At 40.7% G+C, this 26,310-nt stretch overlaps 1 protein-coding gene across 1 annotated transcript; it reads right to left on the bottom strand.

Annotated features, from left to right (window-relative positions):
- Nucleotides 1-437: 437 nt before the first annotated feature.
- hdac8 (histone deacetylase 8) lies at nucleotides 438-26,064 on the bottom strand. The gene is made up of 11 exons (XM_063900224.1): nucleotides 25,855-26,064; nucleotides 25,696-25,748; nucleotides 25,114-25,244; nucleotides 23,615-23,756; nucleotides 23,361-23,473; nucleotides 22,729-22,806; nucleotides 22,527-22,635; nucleotides 21,276-21,448; nucleotides 19,929-20,023; nucleotides 8,965-9,070; nucleotides 438-2,248 (listed from the first exon to the last, which is right to left on the bottom strand). Exons 1-11 carry the CDS (start codon nucleotides 25,966-25,968, stop codon nucleotides 2,226-2,228), a joined length of 1,137 nt encoding a protein of 378 aa, XP_063756294.1. The 5' UTR covers nucleotides 25,969-26,064; the 3' UTR covers nucleotides 438-2,225.
- Nucleotides 26,065-26,310: the final 246 nt, after the last annotated feature.

Below are 26,310 nucleotides of genomic sequence, written 5' to 3' on the forward strand. Positions count from 1 at the left end.
CCCCCACACACACACATGTTACAATGTAAACCCCCCCATGCCTACCCCAATCCTCCTCCCTGTTTATGAGATAGAATTTCAATCGTCTCTCCTTTTCCAAACTCGTAAACGCTGTAATGAGTTTCATTTGCTTCGGCTACGTTGGGCTCAAACCGCCGAGGTGACCGCAGCAGTGTTCATAAAGATCACAGGGAATCCACACACGCACACACACACACACACACACACACTTCTGTTGAGCACATGCCTGCTCTGACTGGTGACTCCTACATTTGGTGTGAATTTCCAGGCCATTAATTTCAGGGAACATCACTTCTAAAGGAAACTGGCCGACATTTGCGGTTCCTCTTTCAAACGCTCCCCATTAAAGCCTCTGTTAGCGGCACACACTGCATAAATCACTGCTCAGAAACACATGACAACAACAACATGCTCTCCTGGCTTTTATTTCAACAAACGCTCCTGGTATGTACACTTTAAAACATGCCAACAAGTAAAAAAAACAAATGCATGAACATAAAAAGATAAAACAGTTTAGTTTCTTTAAGATTTCCAACAATTTGATGGATGAACTTTAAGCTATTTTGGTCAAAAGACAGTCAGACCATAGTCCTGTGAAAAGGGTGTTAACAGACATACAGTATATTGGCAATCAAACAATGTAGTGGAAGAAAGTGACTCAGGTTTAAATGTGTTATTTTCAGTATGGAACTATTTACAAGTAGAAGATAAGGCAGGATTTTCCTTTTCTTTTTACCATTTTGTGGAAAATCGTCAAGAATACAAAAAGGAATATTGAATTTTGAACGATTAGAAGTCCTGAAAATGTTCTTTAGCTTCCACAATAATAATAATGGAAGTTTGGAGCTATGGAAAACTTATATCTGCAGTTGAAAGTTAATAAAAAAGATCAAAAGTGGACCTTTGTTGGGGTTAAAACAATTTTTATATGGTCCAAAATGAACGTTTGAAAGGTAATTTGGCCCTAATTCAATCTTTCAGAGTGCAATCCCAATTTCAAACACATTTCTGTGACGCTGATTACGGTACACATTTACTTCCTTGTCCACATGAACCCCAGTAACAGGCGGTGTGATGTGCAGCTGTGAAATGTGACTAACATCACAAACCCTACAGCTGGGGGGGGGAGTTTATGTTTTCAGAACTTGTGCAGACATGGAAATAATCAGAAGAAGTTTGCCTCTATATTTAGAAGGTATGCATTCAGAAGCCCTGCAGGAAGAATGCAACTGAGATGATTGCATTTACAATTTAACAGAGGGATTAGAGCAACATCTGAGGGGACCATTTAGTTTCCTAACAGAGGAACTCTTTATACTGCAGATTGGCACTGAGGACATGTGACGATACAGCTGATTATTTTAGTGACTTTAAAGACACATTTCCAGTCCTCCTTCCGCAGCAGCCCTTTGGAATTGATCTCACCTTCTACTCACTCGTTCATGCTTCATCTAAAACCTTCTAGAAGTTCCTGAAATCTTTGGAATTTTGAATGGAAGATGTTCAGTGTAAGTTAAAAGTGTATTCTTCACAGAGACAGACAAACGCTGTCCAGATGTTTCATTTACAGGTTTTGCCCAGGGGGTCTAAGCAAATGTGGCTAGCCTTTTTTTCCAGACTGTTTACTCTCCAAGTTTCTCAATTTCAATTACAAGTACTTTTCTGGACTTTCCGGCTCAGAGCAACTTTTTTTTAACGAGACGTTTGGGGGAAACCGCACTGTTGGGCTTTACGTCTGTTTTAGAGCTTATCTGTCCTCGAAGGGGGGCTGAAATCACAGCAGCACCAGAGTGAACATGAAACTGGACACCTGAAAAAATCTGGTTTTCCATTCAGTTTAAAATATCCCACCGACAGGATGTACACAAAGACACCCTCAAAAAAATATTTGAATGAACTCAACACGAAACCTTTTCCCCCAAAAACAAAAGGATTAAAATCAGTGAACACTGTACAGCATAACCACATGACCCCCCCCCCCCCTCCATTAAACTGTTTTCCCCTGGAAACACTCAGCTAATGTTTTCCAAACCCCTCTCTTGCTCTCTTTTTCCTGCCTCCCTTGTTCGCTCCGTGCCTCGGGGCCGAAGGGGTCCGCTCCATATTGTCTTCATTAAAGCCACCGAACATCGACCTGGTTAGGAAACATGGGGTGTGTGTGTGTGTGTGTGTGTGTGTGAGGAGGAGGCTGAGGCTGTCGGCTCCTAAACCACATTCTTCAAATTCCCTGTAAACAAGAGAAAGAAAGAGAGAGAAATTAGGAGGAGGGTGGGGGGGGGGGGGGGGGTTAGGGGTGAAAACATTTATAATAACACGACAAAAAGGGAGGAGGATGAAGGGTCAAACTCATCACATAAGTGGGGTTCAAAAAAGAGGCTAAACACACATTAGACACTAGGAGATGGAAGCGGAAGCAGACACACACACACACACACACACACACACACACACACACACACACACACACACACACACACACACACACACACACACACACACACACACACACACACACACACACACACACACACACACACACACACACACACACTTGCCAATGAAAATGCAAAACTACATCTGGCCGAGGAAGCCGTGTCGTCGACCAGGAAATAAAAACATGCAAAATGGGGATCGATATGGAAATGACAACGTTAAGCATCATTGAGATTATTATTTGCATGGAGTCACAGATTGGTCACACACACACATACACACACACACAGTGTTGTTTTTACACAATGGCTGCATTATAAAGTCTAGTTGCCAGTTTACTTTTTACGTTAAACTGCAAACAATGACGCTTTGTTTGTCCTTTGTTATGTTAAATTGCCTGATTGGGAAAAGTAAACACACACACACACACACACACACACACACGCTCAGGGGATGAGTTATTGTCCTGACGCAGTCAGGGAGGATGTCCTGTTTGTTAGACCATTGTGGAGCTGTCAGTGGAGTCATGTTCTGCTGCAGAGACAACAACAACAAAAACAACAACAGCTCTATCGAGAAGAAATTAGACTGTTGTTTGTAATGCTTCCATGTGTCTTTCCTCCGGATGCTGGACCCCGGAGAAGGTGACGGCAGTAGTGGTTTGATTTAAAGCGACATTACACTGGTGGTTCACAAAGAGTGGACGTTAGCATACGTTAGCATTGCAAGAGCTAACTCAAGACGATGGGATTTTCCATCCAGAAGCAAGTCCTGTGGCAAACACACATTTATGCTACTTACACGTTGTGTTCAGCAGGATCATTTCCCACATTTTAACACCACTTTTATGATCTTTGAAAGAAAGAAAGATGTACTTTTATTAATCCCCGTGGGGAAATCCAATCTTCTGCATTTGACCCATCCTAGTGTTAGGAGCAGTGGGCTGCCATTTGTACGGTGCCCAGGGAGCAGTGTAGGGAACCGTGCCTTGCTCAGGGACACCACGATAGCACTTGGTCTTTCAGGGACTTGCACTGGTGACCCTCCAATTCCCAGGCCAAGCCCCTAACCACTTTGCCACCACCGAAGCCTAAATGCCAGAAGTAAAAACATTTGTACGGCTGCGTGTCAACACCGCTGAGCTAAAAGCGGCTAATGTACGGTGTCATGAGGTTACGTAGTTTATTTAGTCAAAGCTTCGGACTTATTTTAGGTCGTACAATCAAAGGATAACATCTCGTAAGTTTCTATTGACAACTGCGTTCATTTCAGGACTCATTCCCAGGTTTAAGGACTCATTCCTGCACCACTCTATACAAGCACAGGTTAAGATTTCTACTCCGAGAGTTTTAAACTGCACAAAGCGAGCTTGTGTTTACTGGAGGTTTTTAGGTTGTGTTCAGAAGACTCCAGATTTATTTTAGCCACGCCACATGACGTAGTGACACCCCCGACAAACCACAGGGTCATCTGGATAGAAACTTAAACCTCTCTTTGTACTGGGAGGATGAAAATGACTGAGTGGTGAGTGGAGCTTTGTGGGGTGTGTTGGCGTTTGCTAAACATTTAGTTTATGGATTACGCATCACTTAAGTCTCTTTTTTAGCTGAGGTCAGAAGCTCAGTTTATTTCAACTCTTCAGCAACTTGTTATTTTACTTGTATGTTTGTTTTCTCGCCCAGTTTTCTCCACAGCATTCTCTCTAAATTGGAAGCACAGCTTAACGCTAACTGAACTTCCATGACTGTACTTCTACAGTACTTCTCTTCTGTCCTACGTTTAAAATCTGCCAAATCTTTACGTTTAAAATTCAGTGCCAATTTTCAGTCTAGACGTGGTCTAATACTGCAGCGAATCCTGGATTGTCTTTATTTTTGTTGGGGCTGCCAATTGTGTTACCTCAGCACAGTCATTTCTACTTTTTAGGTTTTCCCTGTATACATAACACAATTGGTCATAATCACAAAGGGATTACTGTAAAGCACAATTACAAAAGGCAGTTTTAGCTCCAAGTGAGTCACACTGGGTTATATCTTTAGAAATAAACAGGACAGAGAAGTTCCTGACTAAAAGATCATGACTATTTTTGTGTATATGTAACAAAAATACCCCCCCCCCCCCCCCAGATCTTTCCCGCTCTACATCCTTCTGCTTCTTCTTCTTCTTTTCCATTAACAGATGTAGACGGTAAATTCTGGTAAAGTGACGAGCGTCCACGGAGGCCTGGGATATTTACTACCTGCAAACGTTAATCTATCACAGCATCTGTGGGTGGGTATTACACTGCAAGTGTGTGTGTGTGTGTGTGTGTGTGTGTACGTTGTAGATTGTATTTTTTACCATGTCTCTTGTTCGAGTTTGAATGTGTATATATTTCTTCTTTGACCATGTTTCATTACTTGAATCAGGTGTATATCTTGCAGTGAATGTGAATGACTTCATCTTGTGTGTGTGTGTGTGTGTGTGTGTGTGTGATGACAAGCATCGTCGGCACAAGGCAGAATTAACGAGCAAGAGAAGCAGGATGTAAAGATGCTGCAATATTTCCCTGTTGACACACTCGGTCGCACAGAAAGGCTGGTGGTTTATACACACACTAACTTCTAACTGATAAAGCTGAACACACACACACACACACACACACACACACACACACACACACACACACACACACACACACACACACACACACACACACACACACACACACACACACACACACACACACACACACACACACACACACACACACACACACACACACACACACACACACACACCCACCCCCCCTCTGGGGAAATCACGCTAGCAGAGCCTCGTAAAACACAGAGTAGTGAATGCAGGCAGACAGCTGCTGCTGCTGCCTCTGACAATCAGCTATTAAAAAAAAAGGGAAATAGATTTTTAATTGACACCCCGCTTAACGAGCCTCAGTGTGAACAAACGGGAGGAAACAATAGGAAACACAGAGTAATCGTCCACATAGGAATCACTAGAAAAGCCCATTCTGTCACGATGTTTATTGTAACAGTGTATATCGGGAAAAAACAGAAGGGACACACGGTTTGATTATTGCGCAACAATCCAACGTTTATTTTTAATTATTTTTTGAAATGCACGTTCTTATGTTTACTTCCTACGTTGATTGGAGGTTATTTGTTGTAATTTATCTGTATTGTATTTCATTCTTAAATGAAGCAATTGTCACTAAACCCAATTTCCCCCCGGGATAAAGTATTGTGATTTAATGAGTAATAAAAAGTCTGTTTGATGACGTTCTAGCGATGTGTCATTCCAATGTTTGATGTACTGCTATAAAACTCTCTGCAAACTGTTTGTTTTACTTGAATTACTGCTGAGTAGTTTGTCTTTTTTTTGTTTGCGCTGACACTATTATTATTATTTAACCCGACACACAGCTGAGTCTCAGGACATTAAGGGCTGTAAAGCTTGAGTCTTTTATTGTGATTAATTCGCACATAAATGTATTTTTTAAAATGCTGTTTTCTCATGAATACTTTCACACAAAACACGGTCTGATCTTAAATGTTTTTCTGAGTTTTTTAACCACACGTTTTGCTGCCTATTTGTTGGAGAAAAGGAATAAAAATAGCTTAAAAAGAATCGACAGTTATAGTTTAATAAATATCTAACCCTAGTTTTCATTTATTCTGAGTTTTTGAAGTTTAAATAAAATCGTCAACCAATGAAATCGAATGTCTTTATCAACCATTGTGCTTATTTTTCCATGCAACACACACATTTAATGCCTGCCTTTCATTGTTTCCGGTTAGTTCAATCGCCGCATGACACATGTGCGCAGTGTCAGCTAAACATAAAGGGGTTGTGTCACAACACATGCTTAATTAAAATGAGAAAGAAAGGGATTCTGGAGATCACCACATTCAAATCTTTGCGGCCCATTCGTGGCAGAGCAGATGTGGGCACACACACACACACACAGACGTAAACACACACAAACATGCATTGAAGAACTCACACTGCACAGTTTCTCATGGATACCAGTGTTTATAGGCAGTAAACCAGAAAAACACTTATCCAACGCGATGATGTCATTTGGATAAGTTAGCTTCGAGGTGTGTGTGTGTGTGTGTGTGTGTGTGTGTGTGTGTGTGTTACAGCCTATTCTTATTCGTGTCTGTGCATGTTAACTCAGCAGACATGTGGGTCCGTCTTTAATCAGAGACAGAGACAAATGCCTCGATATTTTACGTTTTAATACTCGCTCTTCTCGGTGGTTTTGGTGTCTGCTTGTTGTGTGGTGAAGCTTTGAGATGTCAGAAAAAGGGTTGAGCAGTGGAGGTTGGTAGAGCAGACATGAAAGAAAACACAGAGAGGACACTAAACAGATGTGACAGGTTGAAAGCAGGACTCAAACTTCAATGGAGGAAGGAGAAGAAAGAAGGGAGAAAGCTGTAAAATCAATACGTCTTCACAATAAATCCAGTGCATTCACACACTGTGAATCAGGTCTGACTGAGCAAAGGCAGGGAGAAGGAGATGTGATCAGGAGAGGCAGCAGCCAAACACACATTTCTCTCCTTCTTTGGCTTGTCTGCGTTTCATTTCTTACTTTTTTTCTATTCTCTCCATCCATCAGTTCATCCACCGGTTCCTTTAATAAAAGCCGTATGAGTGGAAAGCAGCGAAACTCCCAGCCCCTCTGGTTGTGATGATTTCATGCGAGCCTACAGACCAACTGAATTTGGGTGAATAAACTCCTGTTGCCCTGATTTGATGTGACCTGGAGCTTCTCAGCGGGTAGTGCTGTCTGGATAAAACGCTACGACATCCAACAAGGCATTGGCTCCAATAAGATGTTTTAACTCATTAAGTTGCTGATTTAAACCACGTCTGCTGGAATGTGGAAACCATTTAACAATGCAAAGTATTGCCTCTGTACTCTCTCTACTGGAAAACAGAATCAACTTTTTAAACACCAGTTGCAGCTCGTAGTTTAGACGGTAAACACTGGACTATGTTGGAAAGAAATTGAGCTTATTGCAAAACATGGTACTTTGATGGCAGCCTCCCCAAAAGGCTGATTAAATTAACATTGTTTGAGGTTTTGCAAGAAGGAGATTGAGTTGGGAGAAACCATCACAATCTTAACATATTTTTTAGAAAGGATAAGAGAGAGATACAAGTCGATTTTTGGGAGAGAAATAAAAGTCCACATTTTTATCTCTCTACAAATTAAGACTTTTTTTGGAATAAGGTCTGCAATTTTGGAATAAGGTCTGCATTTTTGGAATAAGGTCTGCAATTTTGGAATAAGGTCTGCCATTTTGGAATAAGGTCTGCATTTTTGGAATAAGGTCTGCAATTTTGGAATAAGGTCTGCCATTTTGGAATAAGGTCTGCATTTTTGGAATAAGGTCTGCATTTTTGGGGAAAAAGTGATCATTTTGAAGAAATAGTCCAAATTTGGTGAAAAGTATCAGAAGTCCGAAAAGAAAATCAAATACAAGACAGATTGGGAAAGAAAAAATGTGTTAATTTTTAAAAGAAGATGATTAGGGCCACATGAAGAAGGAGTTAGAATAATGACGAAATAGTGGGACATTTTTAAAAGGTCAGAAATTTAGAAAAAAAAGTCAGACATTTGAAAAGGTCAGAAATTTTGGGAAGAAAGTCAGAAATTTGAAAGAAAAAAAGGGGAAAAGATTAAAAATAGCTAAAAAAAAGGCATAAAAACATCTTGTCTGAGTGACTCCACAGTGGCTCACATTGTTAACATAAGGCTTCCTCATGAATCATCTGAATTTGACCATATTTTGTAAATTTGTATTCCACCCAGCCTCTTTCAGACCTTCAGAAACAGGGAATGAATGGATAAATGCTGCGTCAAATATTACATTTCACTGACAAAGGGAAAGGAAGGAGGATTTCCTGCCGCTCTGTGGTTAACACTTCCACACACAGGATCTTCAGCATGTACCAGCGATCAAACTCAGGGTCTCGGGAACACGGCCGCATACGGCGCAACGTTCGGAAAGTGAACTTGACTCTTAGCCGAGCTCCTCGCTTTTTCCTGACCTCGCCCTCATTACAATAATCCTCCCTGACGCTCAACTTTTCCCCTCAGTTTCACCCCGCCTCAGAATCTCCTGGGTGCAGACACACTGATTAACACAAATATAAGATGCAAAATGAAGGAATACCACATGTATGAAGAGCCAGACTCTCACTGAGTTTGTGGGCAATAGAGTCGGGTCATCGGCGTACACACACGCACGATGTTAAGAGCCACAGCGAGGGGAAGAACAAGTCATACTTTCATCCCACACAGAGACGTATAGAAACAAGAACAGACACATGAAACCACACATTAAAAGAGCCATGCAGAGACAAAAGGCTTTAGGTGAGGGAGAGTTCATGGAAACACACACACACACACAAACAGACACACACACCTGTTTACCTTCTACGACAAACAGACGCACCTGTGCATCACCCCCCCCCCACAACACACACACACACACACACCTTTGATGGTGCTGATGACCTGGTCCAGGTGTTTGCTGTCGTTGCGGTCCGGCCGACAGCTTGGGCTGATCTCCAGCGAGTAGTCGGGTCCGTACTCCGTAAAGAACTAGACATCACAGAAACTGCAATCAATATGACATCTCGTGGATTTATGGATCTGACTAAAGTCTTTTTTCTTATTCACAGCCACACTTTAATCCCTCACATCTGCACACAGTCACCGCAGCCAAGGAACACTTTCTACTCTTTGTCTGCTTTTAAACATCGCAGCTGCTTTACTGGAACATTCGCACTTTGAGGAGTTGGATGGGGAAACTGAGCCGCTGATGAATATTTACACAGGCTTTCAGGGATCCTTACTTAAAATAAATGTAATGGAATTAAAAGGAAAACTGTGGAAAAGAATCCTAACACATGAACCGTATTTAAATGAGGCGTGTGCTGATGGCAATTGGATCGACTTTCCGTGATTGAAGGGATTGTTTTGTATATATTAAGGTGATTTTGATCCACCAGAACTATGCTAATATGAATAATATCTCTAGAATCTGCAACCTAATCTTACATTTTCTCTCAAGAAGTGACATGATCTCCCTTAAGTCCGAGCAAATTTAAAATCCTTAATTACAAACTAGTTTGCCCTCTCTTGACCATGGATCTAAGACCCCACATTTTCCACATGCATGCTAACCCAAACATTGCTTTGCACTCCCGTAATGAATATAGTTAGTATTGTGAGACTAGGGATAAGATGCTGTAGTATAATTGCACCACCTCAGGGGGTAAATTGGCATCTACCAACCAGATGATCAGTGGTTCCATCCTCACCGTTACAGGCCACATGTTAAAAAGTGTCCTTCAGCAACATACTTGACCCCAGATAGCTCTTGTAGGCATGTAGTCTACGGTATTGAAGTGTTGAAATATGTCAAAATGAATCATTTAAAAGCCCGTAACTTTAACTGTGGTGCTTGCAGAAGCTTAAAGCTTTGATTCCTCCAATGCTCCATCAATAATATCCTCAAATACAAGTTGATTTGACACTGCTTAAACCACAGATGTGAACATCATAGTGGTGTTAGAGGAAAAGCCAGAGGATCACCAAAGTCATTGGGACTCATCCATCACGTTTCATGGCAATCTGTCCGATTTTTATCGAGGTATTTCAGTCTGGATCAAAGTGAAGGACGGACTGACATTACCATAGAGGCAGGACACACATCAGAGCGTTCAGATGGACACATGTTCCTCATGTTGTCTAGGAGTCGCATTAACACAAACAATTGCACGAGACAGTCTGGTTCATGTACAGAGAGAAAATGTAACACAGAAGATGAACCACAGATCAGTCAAACTCCAGCCGGGGCCTCACCAACGAGAACCAAAGAACAGCCTGAGATGATCTCAACACATACCGAAGGCTCCTGGCATTTCATGCAGAGTCGAAGCTGATTCCATGAACACCAGCCAGAGAGGGAAAAAAACAGGTGGAAATCCAGAGCGTGGGTTCACCGAGAAGTTAAAACCAGAGCATGTCAACTATAAAAACATATTTCCAGGGAATTTGTTCGGGCCACGACTCAGTGCCATGAGAGCAAAACAAACCCGGAGGCCAGGTTCTGACCACAAGTGCGTCAGTCTGTTCGCAGGCGCTGTTGTGAAAGCCTTGGCGTTTGAAGAATCAGCAGATAGACCAATACTCCTCCATACATGGCACAATGCGTATGTGTCCGTTTCAAATCTGCTCTGATAATGATTAGGCCAAGGATTGAGCATGACAGTTAATTCAGTCATGTTTTGGCAATTAAATCTGCCGTGACTGCTCCCAAAAAAGCTAGCAAAGGTAGCTCGAGTTGAACATATTACCTTTGTGGTTTTATTTTGAAAGTCTTAAAGGAACGGTACGCTAACTTTGCTGCAAGAATATGATAAACTGAGAGGGTATTTCTTTTGGTGTTTCTCCAAGTCGCAAAGGATCGGGCTAAGCTACAAGCTACACTTTCTGTGGATAGAAACATCAAATATGAGACTGCTCCTTTAAGCTGGCAAAATGATACGGCAAACATCCCATAATGATTTTTTGGGGATAAGATGGATGTCATTAGAGAAGTCTTCAGACAGTCTGGAGTAAAACACACACACACACACACACTCTGGTATGCGCCAACAGGCAGTAGGAGTATTATACTTTGGTGTACTTGGGAGACAAAGACTACTCTGTCTTTGTTTAATATCCCTAAGTGTGTGTGTGTGTGTGTGTGTGTGTGTGTGTGTGTGTGTGTGTGTGTGTGTGTGTGTGTGTGTGTGAGTGAGAGAGTTAGAGAGAGGGAATGCATGCTAGTCTGGAGTATATGGAGGTGTGTGTATTTGTCTGAAGGTCCACAGATATTTGCAAGTGTGAGTACAGGCATACCAGCAAATATCCAGGGTGTCTCTAAGTGTGTGTGTGTTTGTGTGTGTGTGTGTGTCTGTCTGTTTCCAATTAGCTCTGATGCGTTGCTGTGTCTTACCTCCGGCCTCAACAGAGCACAACATGAGAGAAGTTACTTAACACACACATGCACACCCACACTGTATTCCCATGAACCCAGTGCTCTGTCTCCCGCTGTCCAGCAACATACACGCATACATACACACACACACACACACACACACACACACACACACACACACACACACACACACACACACACACACACACACACACACACACACACACACACACACACACACACACACACACACACACACACACACACACACACACACACACACACACACACACACACACACACACACACACACACAGAGAGACACAGACACACGGCCTGATCCCTCTTGCTTGTTTGGCTTGGATGACGACGGGGAGAAATGGAGAGGAAGCGAGGAAGACAGAGGTGCAGACACTCCTAAAAGAAACATTTCCCCGTATTTTCGTATAATATTCCTTACACTTTTTAGACATAGCAGGAACCAATGGAGTGACAGAAAGAAGAGGAAGAAGTACGACAAAAATAAATGATGAATAAGACTTAAGTACAGGAGCCAGTGACGCAGAGATCTACATCACTGGGACGAGGTCAGGACACAGAAAATACCAGCTGACTCCAGAGAGATAAATAGTGGAAGGTCTCCGTTTATTTACCATCTGCCTTAACATGGACCCTCTGCCCATTACTCACAGCTCCTATAAGCGTGTTTGCATAACAAACACTAGCCTTGATGGAGATACCACACATTTACATGGCTTTATGGAGTGTTTTCCAGCTTTCTTTAATGAAAAACTGTCAAAATAGCTTAAAGAATTAGTTAAAACAACACTTTTAATGGTTATTGTGAGGTGAGATCGCGTCTCCATATGCATGAGCCCATCTGTGTGTGCGCGTGTCAGGGTGTTTGTTTTCACAGCGCTCAGCAGGAACTCCAGTTATGAAGGATGCGGAGCACCACAGCGGAGGGGAAAACGTCTCAGAAAACAAATGAACTCTGTCTGCTATCACGATCTCTAATAAATGTGTTCAACAAGGAAAAGCATTAAAAAGAAAAACGGCCCGATGCCCGAGTCTGAGTCACATCGCGCACGTACACCTCCCTCACTCTGCATCTGGACTTTTATAGATCCATCGGTTTTCCTTTTAAGGAAACAAATATGGTTTGGATATTGTCGAGCAATCAGGAGAACTGAAATGGAGGTTATATTGAACTGTTTTAAACGACAGCTAAAGACACATCATTTTAGATTAGCTCTTTATTAGCGACACCCCCCTTTCAATCACTTTATTATTTATCCAGCTTTTATTTTTATTTTAAGGGTTTTGTGTATTTTACAGTTTTAATAGCAACATTTCCTTTTAATTTGGTCTTTTAATATTTTGTTTTATTACTATTATCTTTTTATTTTATAGGGTTTTATACGTTTGCATCAATTCACTTTTTAAAAATTTTCCGAGAGGAATCCTTATTTATCTAATTGTATATTAGTATATAGTCTTACACATCTTATCTGAGGGGAATTTCTTGTTGTTTATTATTATTATTCAAGCATATATTGCAAACATGAATCTGGAAATGAGCACAAGACTAAATGTAATTCGTAAAAAATCTGGCAACCTTTCTTCCCCTATTTATTAAAAATAAATCCTCATTGTTTGTTGACCTTTTCCTTGATATTACAGTATTATTGAGCCTGCTTTTTGTGTAAACAGGATGTAGAATCATGCCAATGTTTGTGTTTAATAAGTAACATCGTCAGAATGGATATCTTGCTGATATACTAGTCCATAAAAAGTTAGAATAAAGCAACTTTGCAGCATAAAAGCTAAATAAATGTGGTTACAAGTGAAGGTTTGACTGTAGCGGTATATCAAATATACATTTTATGGACAACTGTGACCCAATTAGTGACTAGTGGGAAAGCTTACATAGTTTTCTGTGTGAAAGTAACCATAAAGTATGACCTAACTATGGGAAAACATTGGAAAGAAGACAGATTAAAAGGGAAAACAACTCTAAAGTTCAGATATTATAAACACAGAGCCACTGGGTTTATGAAAATATCCCATCTATTAGAAAAATAAAAGTGCAGATAAGGAAGTGAGTGATGATCCCGTCTTCTAGGATCAAGCCCGTCCATGAACTTGAAACACAAACAGACGTTAAAAAGACAACTGCTGCACCTCCCTGAAGAGGAGCGAGGCAGGAAACCCGCTCGACTCATTGTTGGTTCATCCCAACATCCATCAACACTTGCCCCACCGCGAGTCAGTCAGATCTACAGCAGCGAGGCGTTTGATTTACAACGACTGATAAGAGACCAATGGAAGAGAACTCACAAATTCCCCCTTGGCCTTAACACACACAAACACACACGTTCAATCTCCTCCGGTTGATGTTTCCGGTGATTGAGCCCGTGACTCTGGGAGCCGACACAAGCCGTGACGGCAGCAGCGAGGGGCAGGACAGGAAGTGGCTGCAGACAGGAAAAGAGGAAGTAGGAAGTAAAGAGGCGGGACGCTTCCCCCGCTGCCAATCTGGGAGCAGAGACGTCCTCCCTTCCTGTACGGCGGTGAGACGGACACACATTTGTATTTACTTCTGTGGGGAATTAAAGCTGGAAAAATACAGACAGACACAAGTGTGTGTATCCTCCCAATTCCCAGAAGCTCTTTCATATCTATTGTTATTACCGTTTGTGCAGCAACCAAGTGGTTCTGGACTCAGTTTCTGCCTCTTCACACAGACCTTTTCCACGATTCAAAGTGCGGAAAAGGTGGAAAAAAGGGTGGTTTTTTTGCATGAAATTGCAATTCTGTTCCATAAAGTGGAGGGGGGTATGCATGCCCTTCCATGCCATAACCAATAATGGCAAAGAAAGATGGTTGAAGATCAAGAGAGAGCGTTTGGAGAAAAATGCAGCGTCATCGCTAACCCTTTCAAATGTCTTTTCTACTTAATAAAAATGATAATGATTTCTGTTGGACTGTAGGAAATTAAGCTTTTTGGAGAGTTGAGTTCACTTATAATCTCCTGTTAGGGGTTAAAAGTGTTGTATTCCATCTGATTTCAGTGTCAAATACAGTTTCTAGGTTCTTTATTAGATGTATTTAGTGTACATTTTAATATTAGTAAGTAACATTTGCCCCAAAATACAAACAAAACGGATGAGATTTTGAACTCGATCCAAAATAAAAGTGGTCATTTTGACCCTGACACTACTGCTGATGTAAATCTGACTATAAAGCAAATCCAGTTTCCGTTTCAGGATATTTTCTGCACACACCCACACACACTATGTGCTTAATGGGCATGCAGTGGAGACAGGAAAGAGAGCAGCGACAGTACTGTATGTGACGGAGGATATGAGCTGGATTCACACCAGCAGCATTGTGAGGACATGTTCTCCGAGCACCGCAGGAAGTTTGGATGTGTGGTTTGTTTTTAATCAGAGCAGCGCGGCTGGGAGGAACTCAGCTGCTGGGAAACAAGCGAAAACACAACGAGAGAAGAGGAGGGGGGGATGAAGACAAGTCAGACTGTTCACCAAACACTTTACTAAGCATTACAGCTGCATGGAGAGTCTATAATCCATATAATCTATAGCTATTCAAGTTTAAGTGTACTGAAACACTCAACACTTAATTCTGAAAAGAAAATGCAGTTAAGCTTACCCTAACAAGCTCGGAACATTACAACAAACTGGAAAAGTTCACTAATAATAGGTGCGTCTCCTTCGCTTCTCCCAAATAAAGAAGGGTCGAATCTATCTCAATTGTCCCTTCAAGGCTCCCTTACAGTCCAGGTTGCAGTGGTAGAAAACAGGGATTCCTTCAGCTCGTATCGTGCCTTACTTTAATGGATTATAATAAATATTGGGTATGGAATTAATCAGCAGATACTCTGGTTCAAAATGAGATAAAACTTTACTATGGATTTCAGTTTTTCAGTCAATAAAAAGGTTGGAAACCAATTTTAGGACAAGAGGATGCGGCTTTAAAAGAGCACAGAAAACATTAGGCTAATGGGACCAGGATACGCAAAACTATCAGAGTCTAAATTAAAGATATGCTAACGTGCTAGCCAATCGTTAATATCGATACTGCATGGGTCCGCTAAAGAGAACAACATTTAATCTTAGACTTTAAAAAGGAGATTATTGCTAATAACGGCTGTATAGACTGTCTACAGTCCTGAGGTCAATAGGGAGCCAGGACAGCAAACAAGCAAACAAAAACAGCAAATAATAGCGTAGCTTCTGTCGTAGCATGACAACCGCCTTGTCTTTTTTCCAACATATTACATCATTTCTAAGCCAGATGATCATATCCTCAAAAGTGTTTTTGACATTTGAGCGAATGCAGCAACACAAGAAGCTACTTTCGGGTCAAAGCCACAGCAAATCAATCGTCATAAAGTTCTTGGAGGAGCAGTAACACCACGGACACTTTCTTTAAAGGAAACAAAACAAATATAAAAGGCAATCCATATGCCCGTCCAATCAGAGGCTTTACCCGGCCTTTGACCCCTGTGGCTATTCTTAAGAAGCCCCGTGTTGTTGATCCACTCACAGATTGGCTCCGCCGCGATCACAATGGGGGGTCAATCAGGATCAGCTAACCGCTAGCAGACAATACAAGCCGACCGGGGGGGTTAATGACTTTCGACCCGGCGGCTCGAGTCCTGGTCTGAACCACAAAAGGAACGTTTACTGGTGTTTGCATAGGATATTGGAGCATAATGAGTGGTCATTGTGCGGGTTATCTGCGGGGTAATATTTTGTCTGGTAATCAGGGAATATTACAGCACTATTGTTGATGTGACTGGCCCCCGCTGTGACTGATGTTTGTGTGTTTTAGACTACTATATTTAAACCATTTAGACATGGCAGAGACGGACCACATGCCCTCTTAGGAACGGAGAAAAAAGACGGGAGTTGATTTGATTAAAGAGGAAATATCTGAGACTAAATCAAACCAACAGAAATATGTCTGGCTGGATTTCAGGGAAATTCGAGTGGATAAAACAAACTAAAGTGGCCGATTTTCCAAGACTAGATGAAGCATTGTTTATTATTTTAAGTTCTTCATGAATATGTATGTCAGATAAGGACTTTTATTTGAGTTTCCCCATAAGTCCCTTTACAATGGGAAACTTCCTAAGTGGTCGTTTCCCATTTGTTTCGGAGGCAAATTATCGTACAAAGAAACGCAAAAAAAAAGTACATTATCTGACTGTAATGAATGTGTGCATTCATGTGGGTTTTGTCTACAGTAGAGCAGACGGTTGGATGCACACACACACACACACACACACACACACACACACACACACACACACACACACACACACACACACACACACACACACACACACACACACACACACACAAAAAGGGTACAAGGGTAGTTTTTGTTCCCCGTGTCGCTGGAACTTTAGCTTTGCTTGGTCATCATGGATAAATGCCCCTCTTATCGAGCACAACGGGCACAGACGGGGCCACGAACACAGACAGACACACACACACCCCCCCCCCCCACACACACACACACACACCAGTGTAAAGTTGTGCGGTGGTCTAGCAGAAAATGACCTTCAAAATAGATCTATAGAGCTCCTGCAGATGATGTCATATATGCTGGTCACGTGACGAGATACGACAGGGGCAGCCATTTTGGCAGTCATCGCGGCAGTAAATTGACAGGCACTGGCAGACTGTCAAGGATGGTGGATAACTGCTGTGCACCAGGTTGCACAAATAGGCGTGGGAAAAAGAAAGGTGTATCGTATTATCGCATTCCTAAAGACGCGGAGAGGAGGGAGAAGTGGATTGGAGCGATTAAAAGAGCCAGGAGCCTTCAGAAAAAGACTGAAAGATGGGACCCCCCCGGCCGTTGGCTTTCGCTTATGCAGTGATCACTTCATATCAGGTGGGTGAAGGAATACAGTACAATGCTACAAAAAGTTTCTGGTCAGTTTAATTAAATTTAATTAGTTTAATTTAAGAAGTAGCACCCAGTTATTATAGCTAACGGACACTGTGATGTCCCTTTTTAACTCAACAAGTGTGGCTCTGGCGCAGCCTAGCCAGTTAGCAAGTTAGCTTGTAGCAAGCTAGTGGTAACAAACCCGTGTTGAAATATTCCTTCTTATTTGTAGGGAGTAAAGATGTTGATAATCCCGTTGGAGTTCGGTGTTTTATCCCTTAACCATTTACATGATACGCCTTCCACTCTCAGGAAAGGAGAAAAAACGACGGAGTTTTAGATAAGAGGAAATACTGAGACTAAATCAAACCAAAGAATATCTGGCGGATTCGGAAATTCGAGTGATAAAACATAACTAAAGTGGCGCTTTCAACTAGATGAAGCATTGGTTTATTATATTTAAGTTTCAAATGATAATCGTATGTCTAATAAGGACATTATTGACGTTCCACCTAGTCCATTTACAATGGGAAACTTCATATGTCGTTTCCATTATTTACGAGGTCAATTCAAAATAGATCTATATGAGTTAATAAATTGGAAAAAGAAGCCGATAAGGATTTTAATAACCACATTTGAAAGCGATTGAGTGTGTGTGGTTGTGTGTGTGTGTGTGGTTGTGTGGTGTGTGTGTGTGTTGTGTCCTCATCATCTGCGGCAGCTGCCCGCACTGATAGTTGCTTTGTTTTCAGTGAGTGCTTCTTAATGAGGTCAAAGGCTACGTAGGGCCATTGGACGCTGACAAGGAGAAACAAGAGGTACCTTCATCACGCTCTCGCGTAAGTCACACACACACACACACACACACACACACACACACACACACACACACACACACACACACACACACACACACACACACACACACACACACACACACACACACTCATTACATTTGACCAAGACAAGGACCAAAAATCAGTCGCTGGAGAAAGAGACTCTTTGTGTGTGTGTGAGAGTGTAGGCGCAGGAAGACATACTGATTTCTATTTGCAGAGAGGATGGCTCTATTTGATTAAGCAGTTAGCATAATGAGAAAATCAGCGCTCACACACGTCCTCTCTCCTACACACATAAATCATCGGGATGTTTTGCCTCCTTGAGAAGGTAAAGCCGAGAGTTTCCACTCACATCTCAGTGGGTTCATTTGTTTCCGTTCACTCTATGACCTTATCACGGGGAATAACAACATTAAAGTGTTTATGGTTTACTGCGACCTGATTGGTGCAATCAGCAGCGGTCTAAATGTCGTTAACGGCTCTGGTGGGAGTAGATTTACTTGAGTATGGTGCTTAAGAAGTATTGTATTGTGAGTATTTACTTTTAGGCTACTTTATACTTCAAATTCACTACATTTGAGGCAAATATTCCACTTTCATCCACTAAATTTATGAAAACCTTATATTTACAAGCAGATAACTCTCCTACTTATATACCCAGTATTGTACAAAGTGTCCAAAAGTAACTCAAAATTGACAAACTACAACAATTAAATGCCCTTAAATGTATTTGTTAGCGATAAAAACAATTATTCTATCACAATATCATACTTTGAGAAGAGCCTTTGTGCACACTGGTCACTTTTTACTTTTGATATTTGAAGTACAATTTGCTTTAATACAATTTTAAGTATAATTATGTGTTTAATTTACTCTATACCTTTATTCCATTACATTTTAGAGCCTATGTTGTACTTTTTACTCCACTACATTTATCGGACAGCTTTAGTTTCTTTATTTTGTTTGGATTATTGGCTAATACATATATAATTATATGTTAAGATATCAGCAGCAAGCTCTACCTTTACCAGCTGTGATAAGACACATCAATAACAATAATCCAGTTGTTTAATTTATAGTATAATAATAATAATATAAGTATATATTAATGCTAATACTTTTGTATTTTTACAGAATTTACATTTTGATTTTAGGACTTTTACTTTGAAATTCAGCATTTTCAAAATAAAGTATCTCTAGTAAGGAATCTGAGTACTTCTACCACCTCCGGTTAATGGTGGCCTCAATACAACTTCTGAAAAACACCATAGAAGAAGAAATAAAAAGAAACTTTCATGGATTAATTTGGTTCATGCACGACATTGCATATTTTAAACCACATGAATTAAAGTGTAGATTTCCCCTTTAATGACACCACTATAAAAATTCCCCTTGATGCCAGAGGAGATGCGGAGTCTGTTTGATGAGGCAGACAGAGAGGACCTGTCAACACTCGAACCCTCCTCTCTCTCTGCCTAACACACACACACCGAGTCTGAGTCACCTGCAGACAAACCCCTTTATTGAGAAGCAGGCGGCCATCTTTGATTAGCTGGAGTGACTCAGCAGACAGTGAACACAAGAGGGTGTGTTTGTGGGGGGTTTTATGCGTGTGTGTGTGTGTGTTGGCCTGTGATTCTGTTCAGTACGATGAATGAGCGTGATTGTGCTGATGTGGGAATATGTGAATGTGTGTGTGTCGTACCTCGTGGTCTGGTATCTCGGAGGAGAGAGTCTTTCCCAGCACCGCCGCCGTCAGGTAGGTCCAACAGCGGGCCGTGTTCGCCAGGTTATAACCTCCTGGAGAGGCAGAGGAAGCACATCAAGAAGGTATCAAAAGTCCTGCTAAAAAGTTCCTGAAACACTTTTATTTTAAGTGAATCTTATAATAATAAAAAATAACACTTCAGGACTTTTACTTTGAAATATAGAGGATTTTCAGAATAAAGTTTCTGCGCTTTTATTAAAGTAAAGGACCTGAGTCTTTCTTACACCTCTGGTTAATAGTGAAGTAAAAGGGGTTGATATGATTTGATTTGATTGATATATGGATTTAACAGCCCAATATAGTTATGCTAACAACAAAACATATTATCATCTTTAAACTACGCCCTTATTTTGAAATTCTTACGTTTGCTCTTCAAAATTGTGGCTCGTTGGAGATCTTTTCATTGTTTATTTTTTAAATGAATAGACTGCGAAACCAGACATACTATATAATATACTATATATCAAGTGCACTGAGAAATTGCACATTGAAGTGAATTTATTTGTCTTTTATTGATTTTTTATGTAACTGAGAGAAGAGTCCATTTATAGAATTGTTTGTTGATTTTTAGGAATTTATATAATTGAAACTGATGGTATTTATAGGCATAATGGTATTAAATATCTATAACAAGTCCCTAATTTAAAGTGAGTCCAAATTGTAGCATGGCAGACGAAATATCATATAAATACAATATTGTTTCGTGTAAAACCTTGAGATTTACAGCCAGAAGAACCACGACAAACAGGAAGCCAACAAGACAAATTGTTAAGTCAGGAAAGTTTCCATCCCTCTCTTTCTCACACACACAAAGAAAAAGAGTGAAGGATGAAGAGAATGGTTTTGGAGTGAAATCAAGAGAATGACAAGAAGGAGCGGAGGATATAACGGAGGGAAAGTATGTAGGACAGAGAGCGAGGCAGAGAAAGGAAGAGAGGTGGGATTGTAGTGGAGGAAAATGGCTTCATTGTGTCAGAGAAGTAGTAGCTATCATCTGGCCGAGGGCTGAAGGGCCTGGAACAGAGCATGGTGTGTGTGTGTGTGTGTGTGTGTTTGTGTGTGGAAATCCATGTGTGTGTAATTGAGCACAAATGAGAGCATCACTGAGATTCAAAGCAGTGACACACAAGGGGCATGATACATTATCTAGCTTTCATTAGGAGTATTTTAATTTGAACACACACATGGTTCACGGACCACCACACACACAACACAGACTATAACTTCCCTGTTGTGCAATATAAATATATATATAATAAAGCCAGGATAATAAACAGAGCGTACCTCCTCCCAGCAGCAGCGTGGGTAGCTGCCACTGCAGGACATGCTGCAGACACTTGCCCACCCCCACCGGGGTCATGTTGAAGGAACACATGGGGTCCCCCGCCATGGTGTCGGCCCCCAGCTGCATGACCATGGCCTCGGGGTTGAACTGCGCCCGCACTTCCTGCATCACGCTGCGGAACGAGACGGAGGTAAACACGTTGGGAACCGCTGATGATGCTCAGTGACTCAATCCTGCTATTGTGGATCCAATATGGCGCCGTGTCTCCCGCTCCTCTCCATTTTATTGTGTTATTAAACATCTGTTTGTCTCCTTAAAGATACATATTATATACTCTCACAGTATACAGTATTTATTCTACTTTACAGTATTTAAAGTTCTCTCTTATTCCATTTCATATGTAGATATTTGTCTTATTCCTGCGACTTATTTGTATGCTGTAGATATCTTACAAATAAAACCTTTTTGAATCTTTGTCACGTCCACCAATCGGACGTTAGGACTTCAAATAGCAGTTTATTTTAATATGGCGTACTCATTGAACTTGAATCATTAGATTTCTTTAGTAACGAGAATAAAAGCTGATATAAATTCTAATTTAGGGTATATGCTATGTAGCGACAAATGGCTAATTCATCATCATTTCCAAATAAAACTCTGTGCTGTTTCAGGATGTTTAATAAAGAAATACAACTAAACAAAAGCCAAACCTCTGCAGAACAACAAGGAACAGGTGTACTAAAAACCATAAACCACACCCAGGTAACAATGACTGGAAATCCCCAAAAACAAATAGGAGCTGTTTAAACAAATAATGATTATAATGGGAATAATAAACAACGGCTAAACAAGAATTTTGGCTCCCACAGCGCAAATAATTTGATATACCGATGCTACAGAAATAGCCACTAGCTAAAGATTCCCAGAATCCAAGACTTTCCTCTAAAAAAACTTTAAAAACTCAGAGAAATTGAGAAGAGAGCAGAGAAATCTTAAAACCCCATGATGCCTTAGTTAGATTAAGGAAGAAATCCCCTCTTGAAGTGTCCTTGATAAAACGCTGATAGTGCATCCGCTCCAAGGCACTGCTCTATGTTGGCCCTGACCTCTGACCTCTGGGTGGGGAACATAGAATCCTTGAGGAGACATGCTTTAAATATTTGCAACGTGTGTGTGTGCTTCTGATCTGCACGGGGAGTCCCTAATACTTTACTTTGTGTGTGTGTGTGTGTGTGTGTGTGTGTGTGTACCTGGTAAATAACTGGTAGTATCTGTCATCCTTGATGCCGTCCTCCAGCGGGACATTCACGGCGTACCAGCGGCCTTTACCCAGCCCCGTGTCACACAGGTCGCCCGTACCTAAACACACACAGACACACACACAATTATCTTACACTGCCTCACAAACCAGGATATCTTATACAAATGTAGTGAGTGTCTGTAGGGACGGACCTGGGAAGAAGCCGGGGGAGAACTTGTGAAACGAGATGGTCATGACTTTGGATGTGAAGCTGAAGGCGTCTTCCACACCTGCAAGAGAGGAGAGGGAAGAATTCATTTAAATCTAGTCCTGGGGGAAATTCAGTTACGTTACAGTTTCCCTATATTACAACAAAAGAAAATAAAAGACCAAAATGTAAATTAAATAAGTTAAAAATAATATAAAATAAAGATTTTTATATTTAACAAAAAAGTAAAATATCTAATAAAATATAAAATAAAAACGCTTTAAAGTTAAAGAAGTTGAAAAAAAAATAATAAAACATGAGGACTTAAATATGTCAAATAAAATATAAAATTGTATAAAAATATTTTTAAAAATAAAATAAAAGTAGAATTGTGAAATAAAAGATGGTTTACTAGAATAAATAAGGTTTTCATGCTGAATTGCTCAGTTCAAAAGGTGTAGCTGGTCATACTTAAGTCATAATATAACTCAACCTGTACCCCTTCACTTGATAATGCTGAATGGATTTGCAGGATCTCATAAAGGGGAAGTTGTGTAACTGAATTTCAGCCTGATCATACATCTGATACATGAACACCACGTGACTTTAGTTCTGCTTTGTTGTTTGTGTGCGTACCGTCTCCATGATGCAGGTCCACGTCCACATACAGGACCCTCTCGAACTTCTCCCTCAGTTTGAGGATTCCCAGCACAGCATCGTTCACGTAACAGAAACCTGACGCCTCATCCCTGGAGAGACAGAGGGAAATAAATAAACCTGTGAACTTTGAGAGTCTTTACCTGCAGCGCCCCCCTCAGGATGTCACTGGAACTGATGAGGACACTTGTTTGAAGGTGTTAGTGTCTTATATTTTCTGTCTGAAGACTTACTTCTTTGCGTGGTGCCAGCCTCCTGCCCAGTTTACTGCCACTTCACACTTTTGGTCCATCAGACACTGAGCAGCTGTCAGTGTAGCGCCCCCTACTGCTGCGGCATAGTCATAAATCCCCTCCACCACCGGACAGTCGTAACCTGGACGCAGAGAAACCAAAATAATGAGATTAAATGCCTTTAAAACATATTTTTTTAAGACAGTTTTTAATGTAAATCATTCTCTATGCATCATCTTGTTTACCTCATATGTTTCCTTTTATTTATTTTAGTCTTTTATTGTGTTTTCTTTTTAGTTTTATTGTTTGAAAAGTCATTTGTAAGCAGTATTTTTAGAAAACTGCAACAGAAATCAAGTTATTTTAATCAAAATATGCAATTTAATTATATGTTGTAGATATTTGAACAGGGTTGTAAGTATTTTAAACCCAAAAAATGAAAATACAGTTTTTTTCTCTTGATTTTCAGTTTGTTTTTTTTATTTCAAGGGCTGCAGTAAAAAAAAATAAGGAAGTAGAGTTAGATTGAGAAATGGGAAAGAGGACAATGAGGAATTAAGACAAAACAGACAACGGAAAGATAATAGGAAAGGAGGGAGACAGAAATGAGGGAGGTGAGTCAGCATGATTGATGGAAAACAATAGAGGTTGTGATGGAAAATAAATGAAGGAGATGACAAAGAGAGACATTTCTCAATCAAGGAAAAGGTGGAGCAGTTTGCTTTTGTGATGAGGCGGAAGGATGAAACTGGGAGAGGTGTGCAGAACACAAAAGGAGGAAGTGACAGAGGGATCAAGAGGAGCCATGATGGACGGCGGGGTGGAATTAAAACAAGGAGGGAGACAGCTATGGAACGACTCAAGGAAAGGAAAACAAGGAGGGTGAACTGGAGGATCGGTTTAATGTTAGAAAAGTAAACTTTAGAGAAGGATGGGCTCCTGAAAGAACAACAAACCATGGTGGGTTTTTGGGAAGATTCCCACTCAATTAAGGGTGAGTTAAGGTGAGGGGAGGGTGTATTTTATGTATTGCAATCTCAACAAACGTATGGAAGGACAGTATAGTTGCTATGAAGATAATACTTTAGTTTAGGTTACTGAAAAGAGTAGTTACCCTGTATACATTTATTATTATTGTGGGCTTCAGGAGACATAAGCCTTTTCAATCTTGTGTTATAGTGCCCTCTGCTGCACACAAAGAAGCACTGCATATCACTTCTCAAAAAGTCCTTAAGAAGTACTTATTTCCTCTTCAATCCCTCTATTTTTCATTTGTTTCCATAAATATGTCCGTAGTGAATGAGAACAATTACCTTGAGACAGTAAAAGTTTGATCGATGTTCTCCTAACTTGCTGAAGTTCAGTATAAACTGCAAAAATGGTCATTTATGTAAAATAAACTCAGCTAAAAGGTGGGTTTTTCATTAGACACTCTGGATTTATACATAAAGCGGCATTCCAGATGGGTAAAATTAACAGATTTTCATGGCTGTCCTCACCCAGGCCGTAGTCTCCGGACTGCGGGTCATCGTTGTCTCCGTCCTGGCTGATCTTGTGAAGATGCTCCAGGTAAGAGTCTGTGTGGAACTTGGCCATGTCCTCGATGGTGGCCACCCGAGGTTTCACAACGCTGCAGAGAAAGGGAAAGTAAAGAATATTAATTGTACATACAGCTTGCACGATCAAATGTTGTATAAGAATTAAGGCGTCCGTAACTTAAAACATTCATTAGAGATTCAATAGTGTTTAATCCTAAAAACTGAGGTTCTCTTATTGAGTCAGTTTCACCGAAAAATAAATCATAAGATCAGCTTCAAAACTGTAAACCAAAAACATTGAGTCGAGGAAGAATCTCAGTCAGAACATCCCTGGTTATGTTACATAGATAAATGACTCAATTAGAAAAGTTATTTAGCAGCATCCACTTGATTTTAAACAGGAGTACTTTTAAAAGGAAGGAAGCAGCTAGGTAAACAAAGTCTTTGTTCTATAAAGTCATCTTATGTGTTGGTATTTCTCTCTGATTAAAATGTGTTTTAATATCTCTGTTTACGTTAGAAACCAACATTAGCTCCACTCACCTCATGTGTTTAAGGAGTCCATAGGCTTCTATCAGTGAGTGGACCATACTTGCCTGGAAATGAATAAAGAATACAAATTAAATATTGAAAATGATAACAACAAGGCAGAACTAGTGAGCAAAACGCCTCACAGTTAACTAACGTTTCAATGCAACTCACCCTGTTCGGTACTTTGGATAAACTATCGCAAGTCAAGATGTATTCCGGGCTGTAAACATAAGCCACCTTCCGTTTACAGCCTCTGTCATCATCGCTGTCTCCGCTGCAACTCATTTACGAAGAATTAAAGATATGTTATGAAGAATAAACGAAGCTAAAACGAATGTACAATGAAGGGATGCAAGCGTCTTCTCCGGTGTGGTGTTACACCGTCAACATTCCCCCCCGGTGAAGTCTGTAAACTGCCGGTCTGTTAGAAAAGTATATGACGATTACAAACATAAAACATATACATATATATTGTGATATTTTATCAATTGAAATATTTTTGATGTTTTTGACGATGTTATTAACGCATAAAGAGGAGGAATTCTTCCTAACGGTCAAAAATCTGAATCCAACGTTCCCAGTTCGGACGTATTTCAAAGTAGAACGTAGGAGGAGCGAGGAGCATTC

The sequence above is a fragment of the Eleginops maclovinus genome, chromosome 14, assembly GCF_036324505.1.
Source record: "Eleginops maclovinus isolate JMC-PN-2008 ecotype Puerto Natales chromosome 14, JC_Emac_rtc_rv5, whole genome shotgun sequence".
Taxonomy (NCBI): Eukaryota; Metazoa; Chordata; class Actinopteri; order Perciformes; family Eleginopidae; genus Eleginops; species Eleginops maclovinus.